The sequence below is a fragment of the Bombus vancouverensis genome, chromosome 1 (assembly GCF_051014615.1).
Source record: "Bombus vancouverensis nearcticus chromosome 1, iyBomVanc1_principal, whole genome shotgun sequence".
In the NCBI taxonomy this organism is placed as follows: Eukaryota; Metazoa; Arthropoda; class Insecta; order Hymenoptera; family Apidae; genus Bombus; species Bombus vancouverensis.
The window spans coordinates 987,227-1,000,674 of NC_134911.1; the positions used below are offsets into that span (position 1 = coordinate 987,227).

The window sequence follows — 13,448 nt, forward strand, 5'->3', positions numbered from 1 at the left end:
TATAAAAAAGAGAAAAGAAATACTCTGTTAAAGTCTGACGTGTCTTTGGTAAACTCTACATATTCGTCAGTTTCGTGTGTAATAGTGCGTACTTCGAATTGCATGTACTCTCCAGAATAGTATCTACTTTCGATCTATATTCATCATGTTGCGATAGCCGTTCAAATTGCATTTTGACGCATTATTAATATTGTGTGTGTGTATGTGTGTGTTTGTGCAGACGAATTATTTTCATCTTCTTAACATTTAAAATTGTGTAGCCAAGTCCGATAAATGTTCAGCTGTAATTTTTACCTATAACTAAACTTCCCGTCTCAACGTCGACGTTTCTGAAATAAAATTTCTCGTGTGTTCGTACATATTGCAAACCACGAGTGTAGTATATACTTTTCACATACGTATTTTCGATCCATCTTCGATCGCAAGTATTTCCACAAATTCCAAGAATCCCTCGACCAGATGCTTCTTACCAACTACGCTGGCATTCGTTGGTTTCTCATGTCGGACAACGAATCGCTTGTGCTTTCGATCACCGGTTGCATCGATAAGAGAGCGAGCGGAAATGCAGAAGCAAAGGTACGGAGGAGCAAGTGTTACTTACGGACTGGTACTTTCTTCGGGTCGACGATGGCGAGACGTTCTTCGACCTTGTCTAGCTTTTGGCGCAATTTGCTGCTCCTGTCGGCAACGGCGGTCAACTCGGCGGTTAGTTCGGCGAAGATGTCCTCGGCGGTGGTGAGAAGTGACGCGAGTTGCTTCAACGAGGTGGTCAACGCGCCATTCGCCACCGCCTCCAATTCGGCGCCCACCGGCCAACCCTGTGACGTCGATCCCGCCGGCACGTGTCCGCGACACAAAAAACGCGGTTCCACTCTTCGCAGCACGAACGGCATGATTTCTCAAATGAAATCAAGCAATACACATTCACACATAACACTTGAACCGAAAAATGGAAACACTGCGCCGCGCCGTCTTGAACGCGAGACACCCGGTCTACCGTCACAAATTTGCGACGCTTATCGGACGATCATTCCCGCCAGTTATCCAGCCGAGCAAAGGATTTCTGGCGGTATTAAAAGACGAAACTCCCTTCAATGATTGTAGGAACTCCATTTTCTAAACTTTGAGGTTTAACGTGGCGATTATTTTCAACACACTGTACACTTTTATTATTAGAAAATATATAACACTGTTTTTCTCTTCACTTCCCAATTATCATTCGAATCTCCTTTCTCCCAGTCGCATTTTTTTGGATGACTGATACAACTTTGTCGGTTACGCGAGTTTCTTTTAAACGATGATTCTTTTTCCAACGACGACGAGAATGCGCGACATCAGATATGAATTTTTAAATAAAGTTTCGATTAAAACTGTCATATTTGAGAATTAGAGAATTCTTATGAAAGAGAAACGAACGAAAGAAAGACGAACAACGCGTCCGCACGACGCGACGGCGGTATACAAAGTGCCGGCCGGCCTGTCGTCGTGTCGCCGACCCGTTCTTCGGTTACACTCCCATTCATTTCGAACGCACCGAAGGCGCCTTTCCTCACACTCATGGCAGCCATCTTTAGTGACTTGAACGTAGCTGCAACCAGTACGTACCAGTACCTAACGTCGATAACGTTGTTTCAATTTTCTTATAATGCATGAGTGTTAACGAATGTTAACACAGACGAGTATATAAGATAAACCTAACATCGCATACGAGATACAGGATATATGCTATCACCCAATGCTTCCTTTCGTGTCAGGTTCCAGAATTTTAAAGCTTTAGAGTCAGTAAAACTCCCGTACCATTATAATGTCATTCCCAACGTTACCGACTTACTGTAGAATAAGATTACAGCGTTTGTAGTGATTGCCAGTAAAACTAATTTTGAATATGGAATTTCAAATAGAATATTAGCACAGACACGGTACAAGATAGTCTGTGATTACACTTTTAGTCGGTAACTGTACCACCAATGAGATACGGAATCGACCTATCGACAAATGCATATTTTCGTCCTAAGGTTCGGAGACACTAGTGCCCTCTTACTATTCTAGTATCATTTCCAACATTACCGATTTAGCGTGGAATACGATTATAGCGTTTAGAGTGATTGCAATTAATAACGAAATGTGAAATTACAAGTAGAGTATAGGAACAGACGAGGCACAGGATCGTACGTGATCGTGTATACCTCGTCGGTGATAGTACTTTGATTGCATTTATTAACAACTGATACAGTCGTTTACTTACTATTTTTAAGAATTTATTCCATATCTAATGTTAAATTTTATAATTTATTAACGAAATTGAAAAAATGTAGAACAAAATATAAACGACTCTTCTTTTGCAATTAATCATTATTTGATGAAAGAAAAATTTTATTTTGTTTCTTCTCGTTTCCACTATAATTTCTCTGTTCCTTTTAAAAATATCTTTCTAAACACATCTAAATATGTCCACCTATACTTCTCAAATTTTCAAATACTTCACAAGTGTATAAAAGCTAATCTGGCGAACGATGTAGCACGAATTTAGTGAGAATAAATTATTCCATCAATATCTAATTTCTTACTTTTATAATGTAAACATGACACAAAAAATTCGAAAATTAATTTGTATATCGCGCAAAAGAGACCTTGCTGAACTTTGTACAACCTTTTTCTCTGTCTAAAACATATGTTTTTTCATCGTATCATAATGTTTTTTTTTTTTTGTAATGTTTACTTGATTTTACATGTTTAATGTATAATAAATATTATTTTATACACATGATAATAATCTACACCACAAACTTTAATTAGTGTAAGTGTATAATACCTATTGATGCTTTATACTCATAAATTTAAGATTTATGAGTTATTCATTTTTTATATTGTACATATAATTGTACATATAATGAGGATATTTGAAATCAAATTTTAAAAATATATTCGATGTCGACGTCTTTTATTATTATGAATATTAATATTGTTCTAATTAGGTCAAAATGTAATTAAATGCATAATTTGATCAATCTTTTAATCGCACAGACAAATTTATTCTAAAGCAAATTCATTGTTGCAACAAATTTTATCCCAAGCGTCTTGATTCAATTTAGTGTAAAGTAAGCTTTAGAACTGGGGTGAAGTAATTGATAGTATGAGCTTAACCTCACCTTTTTCGGGTAGATCTAATGGATAAGGGATAGCAACTTCCCTTCTTTCTTTAATTTTCTTCGCATGTGCGATTTCACACGATAAAATGTGGTACAACACGAAAGTTCAAAATGACCCAATTACGTTCCAACATTTCGCATTTCTTTCTTGATAAAATAGCATCAGCTATAAGACTGACAAATTTTCATTTCAGACCATTTTTACAATTTAAATTTAGTTTTTATTATTTCGTTTCACAACTTATTCAAGATATCATAACGTAGTTAGTTTTAGCCAAATTCAGATTTATGAGAAAAAAAAAAAAGGAATTACAGAAATTATATTAATTCAATAAATGAGGGAGTATTAATCCAATATTGATATTCAATGAATGAAGTTTTGGAATATTTTTCACTTGAACGAATATAGGAATTTTAACTATTTGTGGTATTTAATAAATATTGTTCAAATACAATTTATAACATGTATGTAATTATGTGTATATATTTCAGCGAGTTACAAAGAATTTCTGATAATGGGATGCGAAAATAACAAAATGTTTCGAATTTTCTGTACACAGATGAGCAATTTTTGGGAAGATAAAATAGTTATTTAGAGCAGGAATTTGTAAATTTCAACGTTGTGACATTTTAATGATTCGCCGAAGAAGAATTACTAGAATATAACACCTGATTATTTTGAAATAGGAGTTGCAGAATTTTTACTGATGTCAAAGTTCAGTTAAATATCAAAAGAGAGTAAATTTCATGCATCACATATCTAACAAAAAAGGCATTCCAATCAACAGTTCCCAATTTATGCATTTCGTTAACCTTTCTCGTTTCATGCATTCTGGGAATTATCGCGAGAGGTCAACGAAAGCTTCCGATAACTCTGTACTCCACTTTTGTTCCTCGTTATTGACATTAAAATCTGGGAAACCACGAAAGGTCGGACGTAGGATGTTAAAAGTTCGCAAACGGTACCTTGTGAAATTGAATTGAGTATTAAAGTCAGCGTATCAACGTGCAAAAAAGAGCACCAGATAGCTACCAATTACATAGATCTAGATTCGTCGAATTGTCGAAGATACGAATTTCAAATGGGTTTGATTAACTTCAGTTACTCGAATTTAAGCGCGTTCGATCGTATGAGAAATTCCAAAGGTTTCAGCTAGCTTAACGAGACAACGTATACAGAGTCTTAAAGGCTGACAGGCATTAAAATAGTCTTCCAAAGGAAAAAAGTTCTCAAGCCTAGAAATTACAAAAAAATCAATAAGAGCATTAAAGTTATTAATAGCTCATCCAAGACGGTGAAAATTATGGAGAAAAAAAAAATAGAGAAGATGTTAAGAAAGAAGTAACGATATTTTTCGTAGAAAAATGTCAGGTTTGTAATTTTTACTCAGAAAGTGGTAAATATCGATATTATTGATAACCAAGCTGTGGATTTGTATGCAAATCTATATTTTTAAGAATATAATTAAAAAAATAGTTTTACCTACCGGGAATTATAGAAAGCATTATGCTTTGGATAAATTTCTTATAAGTGCATAAAAATTGGCGGTCTACGATTAAAGATAGTAATTGTTTGGTAATATTCAAACTTTAATTACTTTTTATTCTTAATGAAAAAATTTAATTATTGGATAATTTTGGTTTTATTTAAGGTTTTTCTCAAAGACAGACAGCTCACTTGACAAATCAATTTTGACAATCATGCCACTGTTGCCATAATTTTCCTATCAGAAATATTTTGTTACAATGTTTAAATTACATTGTGAATGTAATATGTAAACATTGTGAATGTGTATGTTATATATAGCGTTTATTGAATTTAGTTGTTCAGAATATTTATTCGGAAAATAGTTACAACAATACTTGCTAAGAAAATTGCAAAAAGAAATTGTGAAAAACACAAATTCGATATTTATTACTATTAATATTTATTAATCTATGTTCAATGCATAAAGTGAATTTATTAAATCGAACTCGCCAATATAGATTATCAAGATTGTCTTATCTTTTTATCTCGGAACTAGAATAACATCCGAGAGGGATTTCATCATTATACCCAGTGAAATTATTCGAAAACTTGTAAAAGAGAAGAGAGAATTGAACGCTCATCAGTGTGGGGTAGGTGGCCGCGTGCGAATTCCCTCTCCTCGCCGCCGCGTCGCGCTACAACGTATGGAGTATGGAGAACAGTATCTGGCCCTGGGGGCATAACGTACCCCTTTCCCCGCCCACCTTGTCGATCTAGCTAGCCGACCACGCTGCCCTCACTGATTCCCTCCGCCACTGGTTTGTCTCTCTCCCTCTTCTCTTTATCCAGCTCATTCCGGATCATTGCCTCTTTCTCCCTCGCCCGTTCCGCTAACCTCTTTGTTACCTAGCTTGCTCACTTGCCACGTTTTTCTCCTTTCCTCCAATTCCGCTACTTCGCCCCCACCTTTCTGTTATCCCTCCCACGTCGCTGAACCACCCACCAGATAGCTCGTTCGCTATGCTCGTGATCTCCCTCCAGTTTTCTCTGTTGGATATTAGAATGGTCGATCAGTCGGTCTCGCTCGCTTCTCAGTGATCCTTCTTTCTCCGATTCGTACCGTCGCTCGTCGTCTTATCCTCGTCTCTCTCAAATGCGCGGAGGCAGGCGCCACGAATTCACTTCTCGTAACTTCGGCTTCGTTCGGTCAGTTCCGGCTGCCGGTCAGAAGAATTCGTCAGTATTCGCCGCGCTGCATTGCCGGCAAGTTGTATAAAGGAGTAAGGTGATTTGATTTTCATAAGAATAAAAGTGCGCGTATCTAATACAGAGATACATACGTTTAGAACATATTTGGAACGTTTATGCCGTTCATGAGAATATTCGCCACATTCTCGATATAAACGAATGTTGTTAGAACAAGTTCGATCGTGCTCTCAAAATACGAGAGGTCGAACGTTAGTGTCTGACGCCTTTGAATCATTTCGATCTACTTGACTTCGAAGAAAAACGCACTAACTGTCCAAAGCGTCTATTCTGAAAAGGACCAAGGGAATAGGACAGTCGATTGGGACATCGATGAGAAGTAGGAAGGAAGGCATTCATTTTGGTACAGGGAGCATATCGATAATCGCTACTTCGATCATTGAAATTGTGCCGACACACTTCGAACAAGATCGTGCACGGAAACTGGCACGACACGAATACTTGTCCCTCAACGCAAAAAGTTTTTGCAACTCTGTGTACATAAAACCCGCCAGGCAACAAAGTCGAAGATTCTCTCCTCGCAGTGGGCCAAGTTCTTTATCAAAACATGGCCACGTGACCGACGGCGCGGCTTGTAAACAGTGAGTTTGACCACGTGGTCTGCCCCCTCTCTCGTAATCGCCTATCTCTCTCGTCCTGCTTCTCTTTCTCAGTTTCTTTCTCGCTTGCTCGCGACACGCAGAACAACGTACATCGTAGCGTATTCTCGGTCGGTCCGCTGCCAGCTGCGGGAGAGTTCGATTCGAGTGATCCGTGATACTCTGCTTTTCCTCGCAGTTAGTTTACTTTCATCTCGTTTTCTCCGAAAATAACAATATATCTTTCGATATTGTGCGTGCGATATCATTCATGTACTATTTATTCTATTTCTGGTCGCGCGCCGGTAAGGGAAATCGAGTGACAAATCGTGAATATAAGAACACAGGGCTTAATAAGATAAATAAATAAAAGTGACCTCCCCCTGGTTCTGGTTTCGATTTGTTATTAGCGACGTAGTGTTGTTAACCCGTAGAAGTGGCAGTGTTAGTGATATCGATAGTTTCGATCGCAGCGCGACCATCGACTGTTACGGCGACTTTTCGCGGATTCTTGGTAGGCAGCGCGATATTTGTGAACAGACACAGCACCTCGCGAGGTGCTCGGGATCAAAGTGGAGTACACAGAGGAAACGAACATGATGGACTCGGTGCCGGTTTCTGCGTCGGGGTCGAAGACCGGGTTGCAACCACAGCAGGGGGTACCATACGACCTTGAGAGCGGGTTTGAACCTCAGACGAGAGCACGGTCGCACACGTGGCCGCTGCCAAGACCGGAGGAATATATCGAGGGAAACGTGGTACCGAGCGTAGCGGCTAGCAAAGAGGGCGTCGAAGGCGTCGAAAGTGGCACACCGCCTCAGCATGGCTCTCTCGGCCAAGGTGCTGGCCTGCTTCCGGTCAAGAAGAATTCGTCCCGACGAAACGCCTGGGGAAATCACAGTTATGCCGATCTTATTACTCAAGCCATTACCAGCGCCCCCGACGAACGGTTGACGCTCTCACAGATCTACGAATGGATGATGCAGAATATACCATACTTCAGGGAAAAGGGAGAAAGCAACAGCAGCGCTGGCTGGAAGGTTAGTTTTAGTTTCTTCCTTGTGCATCTATTGTATTTAGACTGCGGATGTTTATACCTTTGTGGAAAATTAAAATGACTAGAAAATAAAAATTTCATTTGTATTAAATATCATCAGGACTCTCTTCTATAGTAATTTACAAACAAATAATGCGAGTGAGTTGACAAGTTACATATTGTAGGTTATAAACTCTTGTACAGTTTTACAATTTTACTCCATATTGAATAATCAAATGATCTGTACTTGGTAAAATCTGCTTTAAAAATTTCATATGCTTTATTACCAATTTTCTTATTTTTGTAAAAGATTATTTATTAATATTAATAGCTTGCACCTCGTAAGCTGTAATGTTACTAATAATATGAGTTCAATCGTGCAAAAAGGTATAGGTATCGCAATACTTATGGTAGCGTATTTTGAAGTGCGTGTTTTAATGTATTTGACACTACTAAAATCCATCGCAGAAAGTTACTATCTATACCTTTCCGCCGTTTTCGCGTTCCCGCCTAGATCTTACGTAATAGCCATGCGCGTTGTTGCGATGCTTGCGATGCTCTTAGTACCAAACAACTCTACTTTTAAACTGATTAATTGAAAATTTTCAACGTTTCGCGGCGTGAAAGTTATCACGTTTTGTCATCGACATAATTATTCAAAATTGATACTCGCGAACGGAGGGTGTGTCTCGTACCATTTGTCAGCATTATGTTTCATTTGCTCATGCAAATCTAGCCAGAATTGAATATTTATTGGCGAATATATTAAATTATATACGTTATATATTTCAACCACGTGGAAAAGATATATGTTCATCGTTGTTAATTTTCTGACTTCAATGTGACTGGCTGACTAAAGAAAAGTATTTAAATATGAAATAATTGAAGAAGAAAATTAGATTTAATAATAGATTTGAAAATATAAACATCTTGAAATATAAACATCTTGAAATATATCAAAAATAAGTTTTTCATATTTTCTTCAACATTAATACATGTGTATTTTAACGGTATAAAAATAGAATTGATCAAAAATATTCGAAGGAACGCAACATGATTAATTCTAGAATTCTATAAAAAGATAGTTTTGATGTGGAATTAGTAGGTAACATATTCACATTGAATTTTAAAATTGGTCTTCTATAAAAGATGGAAAATCCAAGTTTTCGCCTGGGGCCTGCATGTCGAATATTTTTATTACAGCGACTGGTATTTATACGACACATAATAAGGAGAAAAAATATTTGTTTATTGAGGGATTAAAAGTTATAAAACTTACAAAATTAATATTAATTAATATTAAAGACATTAATTTAGAAGTTATTAAATAAAAATTACTTTAAAATGAATTGACTAAACATGTGAAAGTTTCATCTCTCTTGTGCTCTTTTCTTTTTCCATGCACAAATCTGCCAGATTTTAAGTAATACAAATTCTAAAATAATAGATACAGACAAGTTCTGAATTAAAATCGATTAAAAATTTTTAAGAATCAGCGAAATATCATACGTAAGGCTTCAAGACATGATTGATAGCAAGAAATGAACTGTTCTATCTCACATAAGTGATCGATATAAGATTTCCTGTAAACAATTAGAAGCAACTATTTTCATGGTCAGTCAGTTAATGAGCTTTCGCTTCTTAGTAAACAATGTTGGTTTACATGGCTATGCTCGCGACTGGTTGCAGCGATTCAATTGAGATTCGACAACTCGTATTCTCTCGTCACCACCAAAACATTGACCGTGAATACGAGTAACAGAGATAGAAAAGAGAGAAAAAGAGGAAGGAAGAGAAAAGCGCCAGCGAGGTGTTTTAGATTTCTCGGCATGAGTATACATTCAAAGGACAAAAAATATCTAGGAAAATTATTATGGATAAATAGTACTGCAATGATTTTGTTTCTCATGGCCATAGCTACAGATTCATAGCTACGGATAATGGTATGAGAAGTACAAGGGATGAATATGATAAATGATATGAGTCACATTTTTGTTTATTTCACATAAGAGAGTAATTTAAAAATAATAAAAGAATTTTACTTGCACATTTAAAATAAAACAATAATTTTAAAATATTAGACACACTTTTTAAATTAAATTGCATTGAATTTCTATATTTTCTGTAGTCTTGATCATTCCAAAAATATCGATTACAATACTATCCTTAGTTTTTTACAAAATCTTCTAATTTGTCAACTACTTAAAATTTTGTTGTTTCTTTTTTATTGGATATATCTATTATTTTCTTTTTTAACCATGTTGTATTCATTGCTTTCTTTTGGATATCGGATACCATTAAAATCAAGAAAGTACAAAAGTGGACTTATCACTTTTATCTAGTGTGATTTATAATGTTACGACCCACACGAATAGATTTTTAGAGGTCAATATGCAATAATAAATCTGGCATATGAAGATTATTTGAAAAAATATGATAAATCGACTTTTTTATTTTCTAATTTCTTTACTACTTGATGGTTAAGAGGCAATGCTTTAATACATATTTACCAAACCAACGGTGTAATTAATGTTGTGACTATCAATCTTTTTGAAATGTTCAACAGGATTCAAAATCAAATGTTCAAGCTTCAAAAATATATATCTAATCCGGAAACCAAAGAAAGATTTGATATTGATACTATAAGATAAATTGTCAGTGTACTGAATTTTAAAATTACTTTCCTTCAAAATTCCAAAAATGTGACATATCTTTCCCTGTAGTTTCCATATGTAATTATTAAACTTTGCAGAACTAGTTTGTATTGTAATTATTTAATGTTTGAATTATAAGTTATATTAAGATGGTTTTCTTCAATTAATAGAAATACCAATGGTGTTAATATAAGCAATGGCATTTAAGTAATAGATATATGTACATAACATACATATGACATAATGTACATAACATTTATTACATAAATATATGTAATAGTATGTTACACTATACAATTTTATTCTATACAGTAACTTTAGTAGAATTCAATATCTATACAAAATATTTATGCGTAATTCTTTTGTCCTAAATAAATTACAGTTTATAATATTAATTTAACCTTCCATAAAATGTTTAGTAAATTATATATTATACATATTATAATTTCTAATCAACAAATACTATAAGAAGGTAGTTAGTGTTGTTTCAAATTATTATATTAATTCGTTATTAATTTGTATATTTTAATAAAATTCAAAAGCTGCTCATATAAATTGATTAAAGTGTCTAAATAGGTATTTATGAACGATAGTGTTCGTACAATACAACGAATAGAATATATTTGCGGCATGTAGAAAGGTAACGGTAGAGTAGGGGAACACGTTCTTGCGTTGTACTTTTATCTGTGTGAGTTTCATACGCACTCATTCATACGGCTTCTTCTGATTTTCGTTGTTTATTTTCTCGATCGAATCTCTGGCATAAAAAGATTTTTACGCATGACTGTTCTTCACGTGGAAAACGGTTTCTGGCCTTCTGAAATCGGAAGAATTTCACGCAGTCGCTTTCTCGCTTGAAGAATCGAAATTCCCGTTCGAATTCAGCCAGGGAATAATGAATGTAAAAATCGCAGGCGAAATCTTGATAGAAGTTGGCTGCTCGTGCGGTCTTTCGTGTATATTAGTGTAGCCGCGGTCTGATTTCTAACGATGCGTGTGCAACATCTCCGTTCATCGGAATTTAAAAAAAGCATGTTATCGATTTACCGCGGTTTAACAGTTGGCGAAGTTAACTTTTCCCGCGGTGGTACTTTTCCCTCAAAGCGGACCACTTTTGCGAGTTCTGAAATCGAGAAAAATAAAACGGCTCCCGGTAAACAGCAACGCTTCGTCGGTTATATCGTCGCGATTTCAGGAATAGAGATATAAAACCTATACTTTTCTTTCTCTTTCAATAGATACAATTTCAAGTCAATAAATATTGGAGTTGCCTCCTTATTGTTAAACGAGAATATTTGATATTATTTATCTGATATTAGATTGATAAACATCAATCGTGCTTGCGTTACGCATCGATATCTATATTTCGTTGAATATTAGAATCAGGTAGTATTATTTCAGTGAACTAAGTTAAGATTCAACATTTTGAAGCTCAATCTTAAACTTTGCATAGAATAATAAAACTTATTGTGCATTATTTGTTAGTGCTGATATATTGTCAATCAGTAGCAGTTCTACGATTCTTATTCTTTTGGAACTTATTGTAATTTGATAAGGTAACTGAATAATCTTCGGTATGTTATTTAAGTTTATTTTTCTGTATTAATGAAGTAAACATATTTAAAAAAGAGAGGAAGTCATAATTAGTCTTCAATATAACAATGAAAGAATGAAAAATATTGTATGCTCTAAATGCAACAAGAAGCAGTATGAAAAATGAGGATATAACTCGAAGAGCCCTACGCGTGATACGGTTATTTCAGTCAAGGAGAAGGTATTATATAAAAACTAACACAATTACATCCATAAATAAAACAATATGCACACTACACGCGCTACTGAATTATGATTATTACAACTGAGAATATTAACATCAGTTGAGCAAACTTTCCTTTTGATGAGTAGAAATTATATCCTCCTAGAAATTTATGATCATCGAACTATTAATGTAAGTATACGACCTATTTCACAATTTATTATGCTACTAATAACGAAGTTAAATACTCTGTTTCCAAATGTAGATCACTTAAAACTTGTTCTTAATAGAATTTGGAAAATTACAGGGTAAATTATATAGTTTGTCTCAAATATCCTTCCGATCTAAGTAATTTCAGTTTACTTTAATATTCCGCAAAATATAGGTATCGATGAATAATATATAACATTTATATCGTATTTATTAAAAGAATACGGTAAATAAGCTTGGAACGCATTTGAAATACCGCGCTGTGGTTTTCACATAAACAGCGATTTACGAAAGAATTTGATCATTATAAACCACAGAAAACTTTAACTTATATACGTATTATATAAATCATTTAAAATTTTACTAGCACTGCAGTGAAATACAACTGTCATAATTATATAGATCAAATTCAAAATCAACTTAAAAATGTTTAATATTATATATAGAAATTACAAGATGTTTATTACAAAATATATATTTAATAAACAATTAATGTACTTACAGCATGAATATAATTGTTACAGATGGTCTCATTGAATATCGAGGCTTATTGACGTAATGGATAATTGTTCAAATTTCCTCTATGATCTCTGAGAAATATATATGTATTTGCTAAATACTCCATTTACTAAATATTTTGTAGTTTTTATATACATTTCAAATTTCCAGTATTGATGAAATTTCAAAATATTCCATATAACGCACATAATATATTCATAAAAAGTAGTCTATATAATTGAAAAGTTTGCACCAATAGGAAGGCAGCTCCAATGTTTAAATGATTGCTGCAAATATTCAAGTGATTAGTTAAAGTGATTTGATTTTCACTGACTTTGAGCTGATTTTTCTGGTTTACTTAAATTATTGGAGAGTAGAGCTGCCTTTTTATTGTAGTACTTGTTTCATTTGACTTATTTTAATATTTTCCTTTTTTTCGAATTGTAAGTGTACTTTAAACAGATATGATGTGATTAATACAATTTTAAACAACGCACAGGTTTATGGTAAACACTATGGAAATTGATAAAGTTTATGCATGAAAGGAAAAACATAATATAAAATTAATGAATGTTTGATGAGTTATGAAGATTTTTTCTTTGATTTTAAAACGTGTCAACTTTTTTTTATAAGCATGTGCATAGGTTTATTCAATTGATCGATTAAATAAAAATTCTCAAGGCAGAGACTGCAATGAACGATGCAAACTGTACGTAGAATATTTGAAATGATTTAAAATTAAATCAAGAAATAAATATTTTAAAATATATCAATATTTATAGGAATGTTATCTTACCGTTAATTACTTAAGAGAATTTCCAAGAATAAGGTTT

The 13,448-nt window shown here is 34.3% G+C and overlaps 2 protein-coding genes across 5 annotated transcripts in view; one reads left to right on the top strand and one right to left on the bottom strand.

Moving 5' to 3' along the window:
- The window catches only part of gukh (NHS actin remodeling regulator GUK-holder), a 223,191-nt gene extending 221,725 nt beyond the window's left edge, over positions 1–1,466 (bottom strand). For both annotated transcript variants that reach the window (XM_076624780.1, XM_076624435.1), the window contains exon 1: positions 602–1,466. In XM_076624780.1, coding sequence (XP_076480895.1) covers positions 602–893 — 292 coding nt within the window. In that variant the 5' untranslated portion in view covers positions 894–1,466. The remainder of the gene's footprint in view (positions 1–601) is intronic.
- Positions 1,467–5,725: 4,259 nt separating this feature from the next.
- foxo (forkhead box, sub-group O) overlaps positions 5,726–13,448 on the top strand; it is a 300,058-nt gene continuing 292,335 nt past the window's right edge. For all 3 annotated transcript variants that reach the window (XR_004465086.2, XR_004465087.2, XM_033343545.2), the window contains exon 1: positions 5,726–7,501. Coding sequence is in view for 1 of the 3 variants with exons in the window: in XM_033343545.2 (XP_033199436.2) it covers positions 7,058–7,501 (444 nt within the window). In the remaining 2 variants the exon portion in view is untranslated. The remainder of the gene's footprint in view (positions 7,502–13,448) is intronic.